Here is a 23,353-nt window from a genome sequence, read left to right as displayed (position 1 = left end):
AACGGCGGAAAGAAAGAGAGAGAAAGAGGCGGAAAGGAAAATATATTATTATTATTAAAAGTAAAATATTAGTATAAATAAATATTAAATCATAAAAGAAAGAGATCGGGTCAGAGAAACGGGTACCTGGGTCGGGTCGGATCGGGCAGATGTCACATGACATTATTTGATGAAACGCAATTAGTGATTCTTTTTGTTGGATGGCTTTCTCAAACATATCACAAGTCGAGTTCCATCTTGTTGGACAATCCCAATTGGGCCCCAACCATTGACAATTAGCTTCATCACAAAATTTTTTGTATCTTGAAAATGTTTTATTGTTGCTAAAAAACATCTCGTAACATTCTTTTAAAATTGTTTCTTTGCGTTTCGATCACGTTTAAACCCATCTTGCACGGCCAAGTTGATAATATGTGCAATGCATCGGCTATGAAAAAACGCTCCATCACAAATAGGTTTATACTTTAATTTTAAATGGCCAACCGCGGCCGTATTGTTGGACGCGTTATCAAACGAAATTGAAAAGATTTTATCTTCAATCTTGTATTGTCGAATGACTTTATCCAAGAGTTTAAAAATATTTCTACCCGTGTGCGGGTAATCAAACAATTGAAACGCAACGGTTCGTTTCATCATTTGCCACGACCCGGGGTCAACCCTATGAGCCGTCACACAAATGTATGAGTCGGGCGAACCATTAGGTACCGACCACACATCCGTTGTTAAGTTTACCACCAGTTTGTAAGTTTGAAAAGTATGAAATTAGTTCGGATTTAGCGTTTTTCCAAGCTTTAAGACAATCTCTTCTAAGGGTCGAACGACTTACGTGTTGGTAGCGTGGTTGAACATACTTTTGCATCATCTCCGTGAATTGAGGGTTGTCGAAGTGGTTGAAAAGGAAGTGTATTTTGAATCACAAAGTTTGAAAACTTTTGACGTACCGCTTCAAGGTCGTACGTAAACACCATTCCTTGATTCGTCATCTCCGGCTGCGAACTACTTCCCGATTCGTCCTTCAAGGCCTTGCAAAAGGGCCTTTGTACATGCGCTCTTAAAGTGGAGTTTGCATCTTTGCCATAAAACTTCAAACAATGTTTGCATCGAGCTTTTTGGGTACCGTTAGACATTTCGCATAGGTCGAAATGTTGCCAAACATCTTGGTTTCGTTTCGTGGGGATGACCCGAACGACCGTTTCTCTCCCGTGTTCGAGGCACCCATGTTGACGGATGAAGTAGCACTTTGGGAGGCCATGATAATCGACTACGAAATAAGAGCGTATGGAGTGGTAATGTGGTATAATTGAGCGTGAGATAACAAAATAATCGCGTATGTAATAAACGTTTAGAGCGTTTGGAGTTGTATAATCGAGTGTGATCTAACCAATACCCAACCTAAGCTATATATAGATGTTTGTGGGGGTAAAATGGGGAAAAAAAAAAACGGTCAAAAATTATAAAAAAACGGCTATATGGCCGTTACTCAACGGGAAAAAACCGGTTTTTAACCGGTTAACAACCGGTTTTTTTATAACGGTCAAAAACCGGTTTATAAAAAAAACCGGTTATTAAAAAAAACCGGTTTTTTAATAACCGGTTATTAAAAAAAACCAGTTTTTTTTATAACCGGTTATAAAACCGGTTTTGGCTCCAAATTGTGTAACCGATATATAAACCGCCGGTTTGTAAACCGGTCAAACCGGTTTACAAAAAACCGGTTTTCTTAAAAACCGGTTTCCGGTTTAAAACCGGCAAAACCGGTTCGAGGACCGGTTTTTTTGACCACCTCTAGCGCCAGACTCAAGTTCTGGTCTTTTCGAGAGGGCGTGGGTTCAAATCCCACTTCTGACAATGTTTTTTTTATTTCCGGTTAGCCAATGATGTTTGCCAAATTTCACTTCTGCCCCTCGTATTGCAAAACTTAATGGTAGTTACGTAAACATTCTGATTCATATAACATACTTTAAAATCAAAGAGGGACTATTTTTGTTTATTTAAAATTTATTTTTTCATTTGTGATAAATTATATATTCATTTCATAAGTAGTATTAAAATGCTTTTCAAAACAAAGATTGTGTGAGTATTTGCTTTCTTATAAACTTTGTAACACTTCATTATAATATAATACCATAAACAATAATTAAAGGTTGCTACAAACAAAATTCAATATGTTTGTAAAACGATCTTGTTAACGGAATGAATGCAATAATCATCTATTCTCGTCTTAGTGGTCGTCCATAATATAATATATGTTCATACGTATATAAAGTAATAACGAACACGTAGGACAGTCGTTACCAAATTCATATATATATATATATATATCCAACGAATTATGCTAGTTGAATAAAATAATATTCTTTGTCGGCTATGTAGGCCAATTGGGATTTTGTTTATTCATCCGTATTCAAACTACTCGGACCATATTTTGAATCAATGGTGGGACCAAACCAAACCACACTCCATCCACGACCCACCCACCTAGAAAACAAAGAAGCAAACAAACTTTCATGTAATTTCAATTAAAGATCTTTATATCTTTTATCAAATACTAAAAGGCACACATTTCTTGGCAGTTTTGCTTTTACCTAATTTTGTTTTAATAACCGGACTGCTGTCGAATTTTCAACTTAACATTTTATTCTTTCTTCTTAAAAAGTCTCATATTTAGCACTCTAGTAGTGTTTTATAATATACGAAGTAAATTATATTAAATCAACTAATTTATATGATATTATCTAGCACCGGTTTCATAAATAAATCAATAAAAACACTACCTTTTTATCCAATTTGGTATCATGAATTAACTCATGTGACTAGGGGTTTTTCGCTAATAGATTTCCTTTTGAGGAGGTTCCCGTACAGTTCCTACTAAGTGTAAATTCTATAAATATGGGCAAGCATCACAGAGAAAGATTCGAACTTTGGTTAAGGAGAGTTTGACAAGTGTTATAACACTTTGGAAAAGATATCACTGCCATTAAGTTAACACCGTTAAGAAAAATGGTACCAAGCGAACATTTGTTATATATGTTTTGTAATTATAATTTGTCTTTTTCATATGTATCTTCTAGTCTATTAGCAAACATGTTGTATTTATATTGTATGGTTGTTAATATAAAAGTATCAAATATTGTATGGCTTTTTAATAGAAAAGTATTACATAATCCTAAGATACATGTGTATTTTGTAACTATAATTTGTATCTTTTCATATTTATTTTCTGAACAACTAATATTGAACCCACAACATTTAAAAAGTTTTGATTAAAAGTCATACACATTTACTACCAGATCAAGCAATGATTCCGCTCCATATTTAAAATACAGTTCGTGAAAAAATCTTTTTTATATTATAGTATAGTATATATAATATTGTCTTTTTTATATTATAGTATAGTATATATAATATTGACAGGCATGACAGGTGCCGCAAGCTATTTTTCAGTTTCTGGTTTCTTTTATTTGGTTTTTACATTTTTGAAATTTTTATTATTTTTTTTTATCCATAACAAACCAAATTAATACCGATCAAATTTAGGTAGATGTTTCGACTCAACATGATACATCTATTTCGCATGATTCTAAAGTAGAAAAGGAAAGTAGAATTTTGAAATATACTACTGGTAAAAGGATCGGTTACACCAACTTCACATAAAAAGCTCACACCTAATTGTCAATAACTTTAACAGTTGACCAATAGTTTGACTCCAACAGCCATTTGTAACTGTTTATAACTATTTTACTCTTCACCTTCGATCTCTCAAAAACCTCTGTAATCACCACCGTAACCGTCACCGGAGTTTCATTTCACCACCATACACAGTCACCGGATATGGACGACTCACTGGAAGCATCACAATCGGAGTCATTGGATGTTATTAATCCTCCCGATGATGATCTGTCCATGGAAATCGATCCTCCGTCAGGAGACAACCACGCGACGGCTGAGGATTGGCGTAAAGCGCTGCACAAGGTCGTTCCGGCGGTGGTTGTGCTCCGTACGACGGCGTGTAGAGCCTTTGATACCGAGTCCGCTGCTGCAAGCCACGCCACGGGGTTCGTTGTTGATAAGCGTCGTGGAATTATTTTAACTAATCGCCACGTCGTTAAACCAGGTAATTATGTTTCCGTTTCGATGTAAAAACATTACTTTTTAACTGTGATAATATAAGTTGACTTTTATAGTAATTGAGTTGACTTTTAATTTGAGTGTGTGTGTTTTGTAGGTCCGGTGACAGCTGAAGCTATGTTTGTGAACCGGGAAGAGATTCCGGTGTATCCGATATACCGAGACCCTGTGAGTTGGTTTGTTAATACTTGATAAGATAATTGATGTGTGTGAGTGTGTGACAGTTTGTGGTGATATATAAATTATAATATTGTGATTGACTGATTGTGCAATTTTTTAGGTTCATGATTTTGGATTCTTTCGGTATGATCCTGCCGCGGTGAAGTTTCTGAGCTATGAGGAGATACCTTTGGCTCCTGAAGCGGCTTCTGTTGGACTGGAAATTAGAGTTGTTGGGAATGATAGTGGAGAGAAGATCTCTATTTTGGCGGGTACTCTTGCGCGTCTAGACAGAGATGCACCGCATTATAGGAAGTATGCTGCTTCACAGTGTTTTCTTTGTTTATATTCTTGGTTTGATAAAGTTGTAACAAGAATGCTCTTGATAAGAAAATTGATATAATATTGAATCTTAAAACTGGAAATAACTAAAGATTTATGCGTATTTACAATGTAAAGTAAGTTATTCTAGTTTGCTAAAACTGGGGAAACTTGTTAAGAGATTGAAATCCGGGGCCCATTGAGATTTTTCATCCATTAGTAATGGGTCCCGTAACTCTAAAGGAGCAAAAGTTATGCCATTTCGAACCTTTTCTAGCACATTTTGAATTGGTCCAAGTATGAGTATGCTAGCTCTTGGATTAACTTCGTGCCAAAGATGATTAAAATCCTTGCAGCTTACATTATATTTGGTTGATTTACTACACCTATATGCCTGATTTGTTCTGCTTTCATATGTGTTCTTTGAATTATATCATATGTAATAATAGTGAAAAAGATGAATAAAAGATCACCGCTATGCATCACTTGTTAACAATGAGATATTTTCTTGCTGCAGAGATGGCTACAATGATTTCAATACATTCTACATACAGGTGAACTTCCAACTACTAATGCTACTATTTTTGGGTTATTCTAGACTTTGACCAAGTAGCTTGTATTTCTTATATTATTTTGATTTCCCACAACAGGCAGCTTCAGGTACTAAAGGCGGTTCGAGTGGGTCCCCAGTCGTTGATTGGAAAGGACGTGCGGTTGCATTAAACGCTGGCAGCAACTCTTCTAGTGCCTCGGCATTTTACTTTCCTTTAGAACGAGTAAGTACAATATTATATGTTGGAACAAGAAATGTTATGTTTTCTAAGGAATCATGCATAAACTCTGAAGTTTGCATTTGCAGGTTGTTAGGGCATTAAATTTCTTGCAAGAAGGAAGAGATTCTAGTCAAGATAAGTGGCAGGCTGTTACAGTACCTCGCGGTACATTCCAGGTTTGTTGGTTACATTAGCTGAAAGTTAATTTCATTATTAAACTTAATGTTGTTATTATAATTATTATCAGTCTCTTGTTTCTGTTAGGCAACCTTTGTCCACAAAGGATTTGATGAAACACGCAGGCTCGGTTTACAAAGTGAAACAGAGCAGGTCTGTTAGTTTTTATTCAACTTTATTTGTTGATTTGTAAAACAATTTTGAATGTTCTGGTATTTGATTTGTTTTTGGGTTAGTTGGTTCGCCATGCATCTCCACTAACTGAAACCGGGATGCTTGTAGTTGACTCTGTGGTAAGTTTTTCAGATTCTGTTGTGAAATTGCTATCTACAGATTCAGCTGAGCAAATATGTCTGACATCGTCACGGGTATGCTGTAGGTGCCAGGTGGCCCAGCTTGTAAACATTTGGAACCGGGTGATGTTCTTGTTCGCATGAATGGGGAGGTATGTGCTATATGAATATAGTTTCTTAAACTATCATTTGTAAAACTATGCTTAAATGAACTAGAGTTTACGCAGGTGATTACTCAGTTTCTGAAGATGGAGACTTTACTTGATGACAGTGTGGGCCAAAATGTTGAGCTAGAGTTTGAAAGGGGTGGCACATCTTTGACCGTTCAGTTAGTGGTGAGTGATGGTTGACCGGTCTCTTACATCCATGTTTTGTGCTTTACAAAAATTTAGTGTTGGAAAATTCAATATTGTGTTTTGTTTCAGGTTGAGGATTTACACTCCATAACTCCAAACTACTTTTTGGAAGTTAGTGGGGGGATTATACACCCGCTCTCATATCAACAAGCTAGGAATTTTCGTTTTAAATGTGGTCTTGTATATGTAGCAGAACCCGGGTAAATATGTGTGCAGTTAACATGGTTTCTCTTTGGTCTACTTCTGAAAATGAAATGTTCAAACCATTTGTTTTTGTATCTTTTTTTCATTTGCAGTTACATGCTTTATCGAGCCGGGGTCCCACGGCATGCCATTATCAAAAGATTAGCCAATGAAGACATTTCAAATGTTGAAGACTTCATTAATGTTCTATCCAATCTCTCTAAAGGAGCTCGGGTTCCATTAGAATACATAAACTACAAAGATCGACACAGGAGGAAGGTATTTTAATAATAATATTGCTAAAGTATATTTTTTGGATGTTTTGGTGGATAATATTGACTTTCTTTTGTTCGCAGTCTGTTCTTGTTACAGTTAACCGCCAAGAGTGGTATGCTTCACCTAGCATATATACACGCAACGACACTTCTGGTATTTGGATAAGAAAGACGGCTTTGCCCTCAAATTCCCAAGTACCTAATGGTGTTGCCAGCATGGACACTAGTAGCTCCGCACATGTTCAAGAGGAATCCACCGATAAAGATTCATCTGCGGATATGGAAGATCAAGACACATCAGCAGGCTCTGGTAATGCTTCTGTTGCTGAGCGTGTGATAGAGCCTACTCTGGTCATGTTTTCGGTAACATCTTCAAAATCAAATCATCGTTCATTTATTATTACTATTTGATGGGATTTGTGTACAACTTTTGGAATATTTATATTTACTGGTGTATGACGTGTCAGGTTCATGTACCATCATCATGTATGGTTGATGGTGTTTATGCACAGCATTTTTTTGGAACTGGTGTCATTATCTATCATTCAGAAGAAATGGGGTTAGTTGCAGTTGACAAGAATACTGTTGCCGTATCAGCATCTGACGTCATGCTTTCTTTTGCCGCCTTTCCAATCGAAATTCCTGGGGAGGTATGAAACAGATATTAAAAAAATTAAGAAGCCGGCCGTTTATTTTTGTCACAAGTTTTGATTTTTCAGGTGGTCTTTCTCCATCCTGTTCATAACTATGCAATTATTGCATATGACCCTTCTGCCCTTGGACCCGCTGGTAGTTCAGTAGTCCGAGCTGCCCAACTTCTTCCAGGTAGAAAAACTTGTACCAGATCAATGGTTGAGATGTTTTCTCATTTTTATTTCATTTTGTGATAGAACCTGCATTGAGGCGTGGAGAGGATGTGTATCTTGTGGGATTAAATAAGAGTTTACAAGCAACATCTAGAAAATCTGTTGTAACCAATCCGTATGCACCTCTAAAGATAAGTTCAGCTGATTCACCGCGTTATAGAGCAACCAACATGGAAGTTATAGAGCTTGATACTGGTAAATACCATTATCCATTTTTTTAATGAATTTTAAAAACATATTTAGATACATCAATTAGTTAATGATGTTGGTTGCTTTTTTGTAGATTTTGGTAGCAGTTTTTCAGGAGTACTAACTGATGAGAATGGAAGAGTTAAAGCTATATGGGGAAGTTTTTCAACTCAGGTTTGTACTAATCATCGATCAAAAAAGAAAAGGAAGGTTGGTTCTCTTAGTTCTTTATTAGTCAACCGTACGGTTGACTAAGATTCTGATGATGAAATCTTGGTTGCAGATCAAATATGGTGCGAATTCATCTGAAGATCATTTTGCAAGAGGCATTCATATACATTCAATCAGTCAAGTTCTTGACAAAATAATATTAGGTGTGAAAGGACCGTCACTTCTAATAAATGGTGTTAAAAGACCAATGCCTCTAGTTAGGGTTTTAGAGGTCGAGTTTACTCGTACTTTACTCTCCAAAGCGAGAAGTTTTGGGCTCAGCAACAACTGGATCCAGGTATGCAATATGTTTCTCACTTTCTTTATGTGTAATATATGCAGGAATTGATATTTTTATAAATTGTTGTTTTGCAGGCTCTTGTAAAGAAAGATCCTGTTAGACGTCAGGTCCTACGAGTTAAAGGTTGTTTAGCAGGATCTAAAGCTGAGAATCTATTAGAACAAGGTGATATGGTTCTTGCAATTAATAAGAAGCCGGTTACATGTTTTAATGATATTGAAGATGCATGCCATGCCTTGGATATGTATGATGACATGGTTGCAAAACTTGAATTCACCGTCTTTCGACAGGTTAATCATATTAATGAATCTTCGTTTAATGTGAGAAATATTAATGAATCTTGTTTTATGGTTTGCTCTTCAGGGGCGAGAAATGGATGTTCAAGTGGGAACAGATATAAGAGATGGAAACGGCACAACACGTGTAATTAACTGGTGTGGATGTTTAGTACAAGATCCTCATCCGGAAGTACGTGCTCTCGGGTTTCTTCCGCAAGAGGGCCATGGTGTATATGTCACAAGGTACGGATTTGACCTGTTTTTGTCCAGTCAGCATCGGTGTCTACTTGATGTGTGTAAAGGCTAAAGAATATAATTTACACTGTTGCAGGTGTTCCTCTGGGAGCCCGGTGCATAGATACGGTTTATATGCTCAACAATGGATTGTGGAAGTTAATGGAAAACCAACTCCTGATTTGGATGCTTTTGTTAATGTCACAAAGGTACAAATGTTCATTTATTCTTTGTTTGTGTTTTTCAATAAATTACACTTTCGTTTATTAAACTTAAAACAATGCATGCTACTGCATACAGGAAATTGAAGACGAAGAATTTGTTCGTGTACGGACAGTGCACTTGAATGGGAAGCCACGGGTCCTGACACTGAAACAGGACCTGCACTACTGGCCTACATGGGAGCTCAGGTTCGATCCTGAAACCGCCATGTGGCACAGAAAGATTATTAAATCATTGGAAGCTAGAGATAGCATATGAACACTGAATTCGTATCAAATCATTGTGATATATTTATTTCTTAGATATATACATTGTAGCATGTACATGTAACTTCATATATTTGGCGCAGAATAAATGTTTTGTATTTTGAGGTTTTCTGGCATTTTATAATCGAAAGACTGAACTATGAACTATAGAACTATGTATCATAAAATTGCATTATAAACATTTAAAACAATCCAGTTATTTCACACTAATCAATAAACTGATAAGTGATAACAGACATTTGTAATACATCATATATGTAATCTGAGCTTTAACAAAAATTACACTTGCAAGAACTCCGAAGGTGAATTAGCATCTTATCATGATCATCCAATCCACCTGGAACCGGATGCTGCAAAACCTGCAGAACCAAAGCACCCAACCCATCACTCGTTGACCCAAAAAACTGACAAAAACCCGTGCCATAACTCCAAGAATCTGCATCTGGTTCTGACACGCGTTTGCATGCAGCTGCATCATCTGTTACTGATGCTCAATCTGCATCCGCACCATCTTCTCCCGCCACTTCATCTCCTCCTCCTCCCACCTCTCCTCCACCGCCATCCTTCGCCTCCTCTCCTCATCAAACTCCATTTCCAACCTCATCCTGCTCTCAGCCTCCCGTTTCGCCATCACCATCCGCCTCTCTTCAAACTCCAACTCGTTCCGAGAATCACTCTCGGCCTTCTTCTCTTCTCATTTCCACTCCCTCTCCTTCCGCTTCTCCTCTCTCCTCATCATAACATCTCTCAGCTCCAACATTTGAGCTCCCACCAACCCCAACATCCTCCCATTCACCCCCTTCCTCGATTTCTTCACACGAACCGAACCCGAATCATCCGTTTCCTCATTCTGATCACTCCCATCCTCCTCCTCATGTTTTGAATCTATGGTGGGACCAAACCAAACGACACTTCATCCATGACCCACCCACCTAGAAAACAAAGAAGCGTAATTTCAATGGTTCTTTATACCTTTTATCAAATATAGGGGTTATGTTGGACACCCCCATACGCCCCTTAATATGGGGGCGTATAGTGCAAGACGTCTCATATTAAGAGGTGTTTGTCCTATATGATGTACCTTATATGCGACGTATTGTATAATACGCCCCATACTAAGGGATATACGCCGCGTATTGTACAATACGCGGTGTAAGGGTACGACTGACAACCTAGGACTACTTTGACAGTCATAGGTTGTTATATTGTACCCTATATGCCGCGTATAGCACAATACAGAGCATATAGGTTCAGTTTGAATAATTGAGTCATCCGACTCCCCCTTTCTTCTCTTTATTATATATATATATATATATATATATCTATCTGTGTGTGTGTTACCATACACAAATACATGCACACACAATTCACTATCCCCTTTCGAGAATCGAAACCAAAAAAATAAAATGTGGTGGTTCGACAATATGTTTCTTGACAACGAGGAGGAGTCGGGATACGCGCCTAACGATCAGCCTAACGCGTTGGGATTACCTGATTTGAACCAGGTTTCGTTGTATATTGATATAATATAAATTTGTTAGTTTGTTTATAGTTAAAATATGTTGCCATTACGTTTGTTAGGAGTATCACCGTTACGATAGGCGGGCTGAATAGTCTTATGATCAGCCTAGCACGCTCGGGTTACCAAATTTAAACCAGGTAATATATGTTAAATATAAAGTCGTTATTTGATTTTTAACTAATACATGTTACCATCACGTTTTTCAGGAGTACTTCGCTTACGAGAGTCAACCTGAACAATTTTACAGTTAGCCAATATACGCGAGCCGATGGTTTCGTATAAAACAAATAATGTAAGACACCATTATTTTTTGTTATAATATTTATTATGATTATTTAAATATTATATTTATTATTATTATTTAATTATTATATTTATTAATATAAATATTAGATTTATTATTGTAGTATTATTGTTAGGATTATTAATTTAATTTTATTATTATCATTATTTAATTATTATATTTATTACTAGTTTTTATCCCCGTATTACGGAGGTTGTGTTTGATTTTCGTGTCTATTATTTATATTTTTTGGATTTTATTTTTTTTTATTTTAATAAAGTTAATAATATACTTAGAGTACAAATAAATGAGATGTTATAACCCATTTAAAAGTTATGTGTTTGGTAAGACCCATGACCCGCTTATTTTTTTTACTATAAAATTGTTAATATAAATAATATTTTTTTCTAAGAAAAATTGGATACTAATTTTCAGTTTATCTTTATTTTATAAGATTTCATATCAAGGTGAGATTATTTTTTAATATAATGAGATGTTATAACGAGTTTAATGTTATCTGGGTTTAGCGAGACCCATACCCGTGAATTGGGGTCAAATGGCATGAGAAACTTTTATTTATAAATAAAACAATCTGGTGGCTTAAGAGAATGTAAGAAGCAACCATAGAGCTTTTAAGGATTTCGTTTATATATATATTTAAGATTAAGATTCTTTGTTCTATAGTTTTTCTTTCATTTTCCTTTTTTTATTTGCGCGCAACATGTATTGTAATTTATTTTCATCCTCGTATGTTGTTTTACATTATTCGTTTATAATACTTATATATATTTTTTAATTTTATTTTTATTTATTGTAAGAAAGTTAATAATATATTGATGATAAAAGGGTTTCACAAATAAATGAGCATTATTTATTGTAAGAAAGTTAATGATATACTTATGATTTGATGATAAAAGGGTTTCACAAATAAATAAGATGTTATACCCGGTTTAAAAGTTATATGGGTTTAGTGAGACCCATGACCCACTTATTTTTTTTTCATCATAAAATTGTTTCTTAATTATAAATATTTTTTTTAAATGGATATTGGTTTTTAGTTCCCTGTTTTATATGATTTTTCATATCAAATATTTGATGAGATTAATTTTTAATAATGAGATGTTATAACCCGTTTAAGGGCTATATGGATTTGGTGAGACCCATACCCATTAATTCGGGTCGAATGCATGAGAAACATTCATTTAAGAATAAAGCAATCTGATGGCTTGAGAGTATTTAGGGAGTTTTCGTTTATATATATTTAAGATTATTATTTATTATATTTATTTGTAACTGGTTTTAGATTTTTGAGTCCCGTAAAGAGTTTGAGGAATGGGCCAAAAAGAGAGGACGAGATCATGGGTGTGTTATTGTGGTCCGACGGTCAAGGACAAATGGTATGGACCTTGCATGCAATCATGGAGGATAACCCAAACTGAGGGCCACCATCGTACCGGTAGTATAAAAAATTAAAATAGAAAACATAATAAGGCAAAATTAATGGAGTCAATATGCTCCGTATTGGACTATACATGGTATATTTAAGGGTGGTTGGTGAAGAGGTAGGTCCCAGCAGAGCCCTGTTGGACCCGCACGACTCACCCTGAAAAGAGACGTCTGCGCAGAAACCAACTGGATCCGCAAGACCCACCATGCTCAGAGACGTGACGTCCTTACGCGCAGTACGCAAGCTGTTCCCGCAGGAAATGCCTCCCAATGGTGAAATACTCTGCCTGTTCCCGCAGCTGCGGATACAAGCCATCAGGGAAGGCCACCCGCGCAGCAAGGCTACACGCACAAGGCACTTAGCTCTCAAATACAGTTGTCACCTGAAGGAATGAGCAAGGCGGGAATACTCCCGCCCAAATGAGCCAGTCCGTATGCTTCTGGAAGATCTTTTGTACTATACCTACCAAGGTGTGGGCAAAACAGACGATCTGACCAGAGCAGCCCATGAACCAATCACAGGGTGACAGCTCACCGACAACAGTACGAGGAGGAGCACCCTCTAGTACTGTTTCACTATTAGCTGCTGCCTACTCACCAACCCTTACTGTGGGACGTGCGCAGCCTACAGTTGGTGGAACAGTGCATAGCCGGCAGTAAAGGAACAGTATACAGCCGACCTTGTCACTGTCGGCCGCAGCCTATCCACCAACCAGCATGGCTCGTGCGTAACCCACTGTTGGTAGAACAGGAATACCATTCAGCCGGCTGTACCTTCTAGGAAACCTACCTTCGGCTATAAATACTCTAACACCTTGGAATGGTAAGGACATCATCTGATATCTCATTATCTTATCTTATCTAGCAATCTCTTAATATACACTTATATTCAGAGCAATCTAGTCTGATTCTCACGCCGGAGGGTGGTCACAAGGAGGAACCCCCCCCCCCCCTTCTCAGTGACGAGCTTACGGTGTCTGTTTTGCAGGTCACCTGAAGAACAACCTTCTCTGCTGGACCTCATCCTCGTGGGAAACATTACTCGACCCCCAGATTATCCGTAATCTACCCCGGGTCACTTAGTGTTTCTTCATTGGCGCCATCCGTGCATAAAAGCTAGAACTAATTCTTAGTTTTTTCAAAATTTCTGAAAAATGGTTAACGTTACTCCGGTCCCAAGGCCAGTAAGTGACCAAGAAACCCCGGTGACCACAACCCCAGCAACTGGGAACACCGGCGGTTATACAAATTTTAAGAACACTACCCCGGTTACCCAAGCCGGGACAAGTGCAGTAAACAATATTTCACTGGGGTTCACTGATACCCAGTTAGAGAAACGGACGAGGGTCCCTCGCCAAACACTAGATCAAGTTAAGGCGTGGGCCGAAGCACGTCAGAAAGAGTTCCAAGCTGAGTTGGATGAACGCTTGCGTTCACTTCAACAGGCTGACGAATTCGGCAGTACTCGCCAACATCTCAATATGAACAGTGAGTGCGAGTACTCAGACGATGAGCGGGAAAAATCTGATACCGACGCAAACCCTCGCCATAAGGCAAAAGGGAAGCGTAAGGAAACGGACTTCCAACCGACAAGGAATTTTGGAGAAGCCTTTAAACCAACGAATGCGGAGAGAAACCCGCGTGACTTCTCCAAAACCTTTAGACCAACTGCTGCAAATGCAGGAAAGTCAAAGTTTGCAAGGGACATTGCGGAAGCAATCGCCCCGAGAAGTGCCAAACAAATGTCCAACATCGGCACTTATGATGGTCTATCCGACCCAGACGACCACTTGAACAGATTCATTGCGGGGGCAACCGTCAGTAACTGGACGGAACCCACGTGGTGTTACATGTTCCAGATGACTCTGGTTGGAGCGGCCAGGGCATGGTTCGATCGTTTACCGGTCCACCACATCTATGATTGGGCGGAATTTCAGAACAAGTTCAGCCAACACTTCAGCCAACAAAGGAAATATACTGAAGAACAGTGGACGATCCTCAACTGCGTTAGAGAGGAGGATGAATCTTTACTAGACTTCATCACTCGCTTCAACTCCAAAAAGCTAAGTCTGGGCAACATAAGTGAAGATCTTGTTCGCGCCGCTTTCATCCAGGGCGCCGAATACCCAGAGCTTATCCGCACATTGACGGGTAAGGACGGCATGCCATCCACATGGGATGCCATCATGACGGCGGCCAAGCGCTTTGCCGAGATGGAGAAGCAACTGGGAAGGGATCTTCCCCAGAGTACACACCTCTACACGCAAAGGACTAGAGAAAACAATGTTCGGATCGCCCGGCAGAACAAAAAGAGGAAGCTAGGTATTTGGCAGTCAAGGGTAAACTTTGACACCTCATCCAGCTCTCACCCTCTTGTTGGCGGAAGAGATAACACACACCCTTCAAGCCGAAAACACCGGTGGACGCCACTCACCAAAAGCGTCACGGAAATATTTGCCACCGAAAAACTACCATGGCCAAAAGCTCCAATGATCCGGCAGCGACCTAATGCGTATCAGAGCAAATCCTCTGACTTCCACGGGACAAAAGGTCATAGTACGGAAGAGTGTACATCCTTGAAGGATATTGTTGAAACATTCGTCAAGGATGGAAGACTTGCACACCTTGTGGCATCAATCAAGAAGGGAGGAAGGAATGATAACCGGTACAGAGGCAACGGACGAAAGCCCGTTGACATCAGCATCAACATGGTTCATGGTAAGATGAGAGGAAGAAAAAGGCGAGCGACAGAACCATGCGCGTGGAAGGAAGCTGAGGTGCGCTTCCCACGAGTGCCAGGAGGACCCAGCAAAGAAGGCCCTATCGTCATCAAAAGCCAGCTGGGGCACTACATCACTTCTCGCACTCTTGCTGACAACGGCGCCTCGTCAACGGTGATGTACAGGCAGTTCTTCAACAAGCTAGATGACGAAGACAAGGAACGCCTGGAAACGATCTACGCCTCGATGGAAGGGTTCGACGGCAGCACAAACACCCCCTGGGTATCCTATCTTTCCCCGTCACTCTTACGGACGGGAATCACTCACGCACAGAAGACGTGGATTTTGTCGTAATGAGGAAGCCACACCACACATACGACATTCTCTTCGGAAGAGACGGGATGGCAAGATTCAACGCCGTGGTATCTTCAGTCCACGGCATGATGGGATGGCCAACAGCTGAGGGTGTAGCGATGATCACCGGCATTCCCCAGGTATGCATCGCATCTGTCTCATCTAAACCCAAACCAAAGATGGCTAAACCAACCATCACCGAACCGGAAAGATGGGCCTTCAACGGCAAATACCCCGACCAGGCCGTTTCCATTGGACCAACAGTTGTTGATCCCACACGCACCTTACTCAAGCGCTTATTACAGAAAAACGCTGACATCTTCGCGTGGACACCAGCTGACATGACTGGTGTACCCTGAAGTAAGGCAGAGCATAAGCTCAAATGCGATCAGGCTGTTACGCCAGTCGTACAAAAGCGCAGAGTAATGGGGCCAGAACAAACTAACGCGTGTAGAACCCAAGTCAAGGAACTCCTTGACGCAGGCATCGTACGCGTTAGTAAATATCAAACATGGGTTGCAAATCCCGTTATGGTACCGAAGAATAACAAACAATGGCGCATGTGCATAGATTTCAAAGACTTAAACAAAGCATGCCCCAAAGATTGTTATCCGTTACCCGAAATTGATCTTAAGGTGGATTCGTTAGCACCGTTTCGCCTTAAATGCTTCCTGGATGCGTATAAGGGGTACCATCAAATCCACATGGCCGTTGATGATCAGGACAAAACCGCTTTTCGGATGCCCGATGGCACATTTTGTTACCAAATGATGCCATTCGGACTTAAGAATGCTGGGTCCACATACCAACGCCTGATGGACAACCAGTTTCATGCCCAAATTGGGAGGAACTTGGAAGTCTACATGGATGACTTGGTCATCAAAAGCCCTGACGCAGAAGCGATGTTGAAAGACATCGAAGAAACTTTCAACACGCTTAGGAAGATAAACATGAAACTCAACCCGGGCAAGTGTGCCTTTGGAATGGAAGAAGGGAAGTTCTTGGGGGTCATCGTCACTAAAGATGGCTTCAGAGCGAACCCTGAAAAGGTCGAAGCCATTATCAAAATGGAATCACCTACTACCATCAAACAGGCTCAGACACTGAATGGACGACTAGTGGCACTTAATCGCTTTTTGGCAAACCACGCGGATAAGTCGTTTCCTTTCGTGTCAACGTTGAGAAACTGTTTAAAGAAAACGCACTTCCGCTGGACACCAGAAGCGGAAGCAGCTTTTCAGGAGATTCGGTCACGCTTGATCGAACTCCCAACGCTCACAGCACCAAAAGCGGGAGAGGAGTTAATCCTATACCTTTCCGCAACAGATAGAGCAACCGGGGCAGTCCTGCTAGTAGAGCGAAAAGGCATCCAGATGCCAATCTATTATGTCAGCCGTATCCTAACAGACGTAGAAACCCGGTACTCTACCCTCGAAAAATTAGTCTTAGCACTTATACACGCTTCACGCAGGTTAAGACGATATTTCCAGGGTCACCCAATCACCATTCTCTCCAACTTCAAACTTGCAAACGTTCTAGGCAAACCCGAGTTATCGGGACGCCTAGCCAAATGGGCAATTGAGTTGGGGGAGTATGCGATAAAGTATAAGCCAAGACCAGCCATAAAAGGCCAGGTTTTGGCCGACTTTATTGCAGAAGTGCCTGCATCGCGGGAAAAAGAGTGCCAGGAAGAGGCTCAACCCTCTCCAGCACAAGACATCAATGATGTCTGGCGACTCTACACTGATGGAGCAGCCAGTAACGAGGGTTCAGGCGCAGGGCTGAAACTAACCAACCCAGCAGGCCAAGAATACACTTACGCTATTCGACTGGATTTTCCAAGTACGAATAACGAAGCCGAGTATGAGGCATTCTTGGCTGGGCTAAGAATTGCGCGTAAGATGGGAGTGAATTACTTGGAAGCCCACGTGGATTCCATGTTAGTAGCCAATCAAATCAACGGGACGTACACGGCCGTGAACGACACAATGGCCCTGTACCTCGCACAAGCAAAAACCCTTATGCGCGATTTCAACGACTGCAAAGTCATACACGTCAAGCGTAGTGAAAACAAATCTGCGGATGCGTTAAGTAAGCTTGCATCATTAGCCTTCACCCACTTGGGAAAGGACATCCGCATTGAACTCCTCGAGGCACCTTCGGTCCCGCACAAGGAAATTTGTGTCATTCAAACCGGCACAGAAACGTGGATGACACCAATAATAAAATACCTCGCGGCAGGTACACTACCAGAGTCAAAAACACAGGCAAGAAAACTACGCTGTAAAGCATTGAATTATCAACTCATCGATGACATCCTTTACAGACGTAACTTTCTTGGCCCACTCTTAAGATGCGTGGACAACCAAGATGCTGACTACCTCCTAAGGGAAGTACACGAAGGCATCTGTGGAGTACACGCAGGTCCACGCGCTGTTGTAGCTAAGCTAAACAACGCGGGATACTTTTGGCCGGGGATGCATACGGATGCGCTGGCATACATCAGAAAATGCAGGTCTTGCCAGCTCTATGCACCCAACACGCACCGCCCGAAGAATGAACTTGTTCCAGTCACCTCTTCATGGCCATTTCAGAAGTGGGCCATCGATGTGACAGGCCCATTTCCTACAGCAGCAGGAAATGTTCAGTTCCTAGTGGTAGCCATCGACTACTTCACCAAGTGGATAGAAGCAAAACCCTTAGCCCAAACAACCGCGAAACATATCAAAAAATTTATTTGGGAATTTATTATTTGTCGTTTTGGACTTCCACAGAATTTGGTGAGCGATAACGGCACCAACTTTGCTGACAAGAAGCTACAACAGTGGCTGAAAGAACTTCAAAGCACCCACACCTTTACCTCAGTGGCACACCCGCAAGGTAATGGTGAGGTGGAAAGAGCAAATAAGAGCATCGTCGAAGGCATAAAGAAAAGACTCTTGGAACACAGATCCGGCTGGGTGGACGAGCTTTCGCACGTCCTTTGGGCAAACAGAACGCTGAAGAAGGCTAGTACGGGAGAAACCCCGTTCAGTCTCACTTATGGCACTGAAGCCATGGTCCCGGTCGAAATTGGCTTACCCTCACCAAGGGTCTTGATTCAGCCAGAAGACAATGATGCGGAAAGACGGTTAGACCTTATGCTAACCGAGGAACGCAGAGACTTAGCCGCAGTGCGTGAAGAGAACTACAAGCGACAAATGCAAAAGTACTACAACATGCGGGTAAAACTCTGCAACTTCAATGTAGGAGACTACATACTGCGTAACAACGAGGCTTCGAACCAAGAACGCCCAGGAAAGCTGGCCCCGGTCTGGGAAGGGCCATACATTATCAAAGAAGTTCTGGGAAAGGGCGCACACCGGCTCGAAAGGCTCGATGGCACTCCCATCCCAAGAACATGGAATGGAGCTCAATTACGCAAATGTTATATGTAGATCAATTCCAAACTTGTAAAGAAAAGGCCTAGAGCCACTTCTAATGGAAATGATTCTCCTTTCACAATGTGTTGATAGCCTTACCTTTATACTTATGAACTTCCCACACTGATGTGCCGGTATTCACCGCATAAATAGGGGAAGAAGTAAGTCGTTACGTGTGGAAGGCGGCAAAACCCGCATAAACACAACGGTAAAAATTTCAAGTTTTAAGGAAAACCTCCACGCAGGTTAGATGTAAGTAAAGTTTAGTCATCCTTGTAAGTGCAAGTGACGGTCTTACCCGCACAATCACGAACAAGGAGGCAAAACTTCAACCTATTATCTACCACGTCCAAAGGTTAACTTATTCTGAACACTTAGAAAATTTCAAAGGAAAAGATGAGGAAAACTTCCACGCAGGTCAGATATAAGTAAAGTTAAGCCATCCTACTAAGTGTAAGTGACGGTCATACCCGCACAATCATGAAAGAGGAAGCGAAACAAACTTATAATTTGCCACGTTAAAAAGTTAACTTATCTAAGTACTAAAGAAATTGCTAAGTTAGATCAAAACATGCGTAAAATAAACAAGGCAAGGAATTAACACAATCTTTATTCCATCAAATTCAAATATTACAAAGATTGCTGGGTGCATACCCGCATACAAAAGAAGCTATACAAAAACAAAATCTACGCTAATGGTGGAAAGGGATCTTCACGATCATGCTTCAGGACCACTTCCACTTGGACCCGCACCATCAGTAGAGCGTGGCGGTTCAAGGAAAGCTTTAAGAATAGCTAGCCCATCATCAGCAGCAGCGACTTCGTTTACCTTCTCCACCACCGGATGCGGGAAGGCGGCATACTGATTCACTGCTTGGTCATAAACAGCTTCAGTATCCACATCATACAAAGGGAAGTTGGAAGGCGGGATGCCTTTCTCAACAAACCCTAGACCAAGCAGGAAGCCGGCCTTTTCCCCATCCTCATGAGAAGCGTTGAGGGCTGTGCTCATAGCATCGTCATAAGACGTCTCCGTGAAGACCCGATGCACAACCTACAAAAAGAAAAAAAAAATACAAGTATCAAAACCTTTTCTATTTACAAAGAAAAGCGTATAGACATGAAAAGCTTACCTGAGACAACGCTTCTTGAAGAAGCCATTCCTTGGCAACCAGAGCTTCTTGGAGGGCGGCTTGAGCTTGGTTACAGGCGCGTTCGGCTTCACTTTTATTGAGGTTGGCAAGCAACACTTCCTTTGCAGCAACCTCTTCGACGCCCTTTAGCTTCCGCTCAGTGTGGTCAAGCACGCCCCTCTGGTCCAGGATCTCTTGGAGCTTCTTCGCGTCCTCCATCGCCAAGGCATCATGAGCCTGTTGGAGCACCTCTAATTTAGCTTTAAGTTCCTCATTCTCGAGGCGTAGAGGCTCAGCAACAGCTTCAGCCTTGGTGGCCCTTTCAGTTGCGTTCCTAGCAGTTTCCTTAGCCAGCCTAAGCTGTTCGTTAACAGCTTGGGTAGCCTTGGAACGGGCCTCGAGACGGGCCTGAACCTCAACTTCAAGGGCCTTGAACGCCTTCTCCTTCTCCGCAGCCGCGGCGGAGAGCCTCCTATTCTCCTCCCGGACAGCCCGCGCCTGAGCTACTTCTTGAATGCGAGCTGCTTTTAACTTGTCGTTTTCACGACAAAGCAGCTCGACGCGCGGCTGCATCCGGGCCAGGAGAACCCGAAGCTCATTGGTTAGCCTACCCTCCTGGTAGCTAGCCATGGCTTCCCCCAACGCACCACTGGGAGCTGCGTGACGAGCCCACTCCACGCACTCCACAGGTGTGCGATGGTTGTTCCATCGTGGAACATACACTTCATTGGAATCCGACACTGCAAGAAACAAAAAGCAGTTAGGAAAAGATGATATAAAAAAAAAAAATAGGCCAAAAGAACCCTACGCACCTGTAGGGTCAATAACAGGCCGATAGCCGCCAAACCCATCACCTGAACCCAAGGGAAATCCGTCCAAGAGGTCAGGTAGATGGGAAGGAGGCAGAGGTTGGCGAGAAGCCCCATGCATACCTGAAGGATCGGCCGTCGTTGCCGATGACGGAGGAGGCATGGTGAAGGCCGCCGTTGCCGCCGCGGTCGCCGCTGCGGAGTCCGCAGCAGAAGTAACCGCCGGCTCAGTGAAAGATGCGGTAAATATGGCACTGACAGCCGGCGGTGATGTCATCACAGCTGGAACAGTTGGCTCAACGGAGTGAGCAACTGAACCAGCGGAAGCAGGCGAAGGCGCAGCCGCCTGGGTCGTCGCCTCAGGTAGGCTGACCAAGCCTACCGTCATGGGCGGGGAGGTACTCCTCCCTGCTCCACCCTGGAATGCGTCAACATCCACGCCTGCACAAAGAAGATAAGTATTAATGATGGAAAGCTATGAAGTTAAAAATAAAGTTTGTACTTACGGGTTTTCTTGAGCCTAAAAGTGCGGACAGGCGGGGATGAACCCGATGGAGCCGGCCTCTTCACGCCGCTCACCGTTGTCATCCTGGGCTCTCCGGAGGTGACAGTCGTCGCAGCCTCCGGAGCGGTGGTCTTATCACCACCGGGGTTCCCCGCCACCTCCTCGCTCTCGGCCTCTGAGTCAGACCGAGGCACCGGATCGGCAGTGGAGGCCACCTTCTCCTTCCCCTTCCCGCCGGCAGCCTTCTTCTTCCGCACCAACGGAGGACCATCTGCGGATTCCTCATCAGAACATAAGATTAGAGGAATTCCAGCAGAGGTTTCAGCATTGAGGGGTCGAGGGTTGAATAACGCCTTACCTGGCCGCCTGGCGCTCAGGATCTCGTGGCCTAGCGGGTAGACCTCCACGAACCGATCAGCCTTTTGTTCAAGGATGGGCAACTCGTTCTCATCTAGAGCACGAGTACCCATCTGAGTGGGACTGTCAGCCTCCCGCGGATACAGGAGCGACTGCAAGTCGTTCCCCTCTGAAATAAAAGAAAAGCAGTTAGAAGACAAACCTATATAAACAAAGTAAACAGAGCATACCGTAAGGAACAGAGTTCAAACCGTATTCGAGGACGATCGGGATCTTTTGCGCATCCGCATCCTTCCATACCCGGCTCATCCCGAGCATCACCATCCCGGACTCCGCAAAGCGGTAAACCGGAGATTGGACTCGGGATATCTTCGAGAACCATTCCGCCTCCTGGTAGTTGGAGGCGTGAAGGCTGGGAAGTGCTTGCCCATTCTTGAACTTCATGGCAAGGGGGATGGCGCGAGCGGAGATGAAAAAGAACTCCCGCTTCCACGAGCGAAGACTGCGCTCGGTTGCGCAAATCTTCAAACCCATGATCCGGGTTATCAGGGTATACCACCCCTGGATGCACCTCCAAGAGTAGAAGGTCATCAGGCGGTCGACAAAGGGCTCAATGCCCAGAATCCGGCACACCCACTCGAAGTGGCGAATCTTCACGATCGCCATCGGGTGCACCTCGGTCAGGTGTACACCGTGCCTCTCTAGGACACGGTACACAAACTTTGTCAGTGGGAACCTAAGATTCCCATAGACAAAGAATGCAGCATATACCCCGATCTTGCCTCTGGGGGCATCATACACCGTCTGATGGGGTTCAGGAAACTCAGGCTCGAGAGACTCGAGCATGAACTTCCTGACGATGTACTGATATAGATCGACAGGCAGAGCACACTGGCACTCGCCAGCAGTACTCTTGTCATCGGCGTACACCCCAGCCTCCTGGGCTGTAGCCTCAAGATCGTGAGACGACATCTTGCAGATATGAAAGAAGAAAACGATTTCAAGAGAATGCTCGACTGAATAGATGAGTATTCGCCGGAAATCGTTTTGAAGATGAAAAGTGAGTGTGGATTACAAAGAACCCTCTCCCCCTTTATATACTAATCGCAATTAATGCGATGAATTTATTGCGGAAGAGAGAGAAATCGAAGGTGCAATGAAACTATGACACGTGGCAAAAAGCAAGCTGGCAACAGCTGTTGAAAGGACGCGTACCATTAATTTCGCGGCCACGCGCCCGAAAAATCGCGCCCACGCGCCTGAAAAAGCGTCTGGAATGACCAGGTACTGTCACGTCACCATAACTTCCTGCACGTCCTGACACAGTCAGAAGAAACCGTCGCACGACGTTTCAGCAGTTTGGACTGTTCTTATCCTTTCACCAACTCTTCGAATTTCAAAAAATTTCAAAAAGATTCAAAAGTAAGCGGGAAAATACCCCTTACCTTGGCAACCAAGTAACTATAAGACGGGTGCGGGTACAGTGTTAAGGCAAAACCCTTCACATACTTAGCACCCGCAGGGAATTGACGCCAGGAACACCTTGGAAGTAAAGTAACCGTAAGACGAGT

The 23,353-nt window shown here is 42.2% G+C and overlaps 1 protein-coding gene across 2 annotated transcripts; it reads left to right on the top strand.

Annotated features, from left to right (window-relative positions):
- Positions 1 to 3,742: 3,742 nt before the first annotated feature.
- On the top strand, positions 3,743 to 9,314 carry LOC143581413 (protease Do-like 7). 2 transcript variants are annotated; one of them, XM_077064207.1, is made up of 22 exons: positions 3,743 to 4,114; positions 4,226 to 4,296; positions 4,409 to 4,602; positions 5,126 to 5,162; positions 5,259 to 5,384; positions 5,468 to 5,557; positions 5,646 to 5,711; positions 5,795 to 5,851; positions 5,938 to 6,003; positions 6,079 to 6,186; positions 6,277 to 6,407; positions 6,504 to 6,669; positions 6,747 to 7,028; positions 7,133 to 7,315; positions 7,385 to 7,490; positions 7,556 to 7,726; positions 7,815 to 7,894; positions 8,004 to 8,228; positions 8,306 to 8,521; positions 8,595 to 8,752; positions 8,841 to 8,952; positions 9,044 to 9,314. In XM_077064207.1, exons 1-22 carry the CDS (start codon positions 3,832 to 3,834, stop codon positions 9,221 to 9,223), a joined length of 3,108 nt encoding a protein of 1,035 aa, XP_076920322.1. In that variant the 5' UTR covers positions 3,743 to 3,831; the 3' UTR covers positions 9,224 to 9,314. The 2 variants fall into 2 exon arrangements, with proteins under 2 accessions (XP_076920322.1, XP_076920321.1); XM_077064206.1 differs by having other exon boundaries at positions 7,815 to 7,930.
- The last annotated feature ends 14,039 nt before the right edge of the window (positions 9,315 to 23,353 follow it).

Source organism: Bidens hawaiensis, unplaced genomic scaffold, assembly GCF_021521415.1.
Source record: "Bidens hawaiensis isolate Kalapana, Puna unplaced genomic scaffold, B.hawaiensis_p1.1 tig00030915_1, whole genome shotgun sequence".
NCBI lineage: Eukaryota > Viridiplantae > Streptophyta > Magnoliopsida > Asterales > Asteraceae > Bidens > Bidens hawaiensis.
Note: the sequence above shows the minus strand (reverse complement) of the source record. Positions and strands in the feature narration are given on the sequence as shown.

What these genes read in the sequence shown, in the direction of transcription:
- LOC143581413 (XM_077064206.1), top strand. Translation starts at nt 3,832, where the DNA reads ATGGACGACTCACTGGAAGCATCACAATCGGAGTCATTGGATGTTATT. An exon ending in TACCTCGCGGTACATTCCAG is followed by an intron (nt 5,558 to 5,645) that starts GTTTGTTGGTTA and finishes TGTTTCTGTTAG; the next exon opens with GCAACCTTTGTCCACAAAGG. An exon ending in TCAGCAACAACTGGATCCAG is followed by an intron (nt 8,229 to 8,305) that starts GTATGCAATATG and finishes GTTGTTTTGCAG; the next exon opens with GCTCTTGTAAAGAAAGATCC.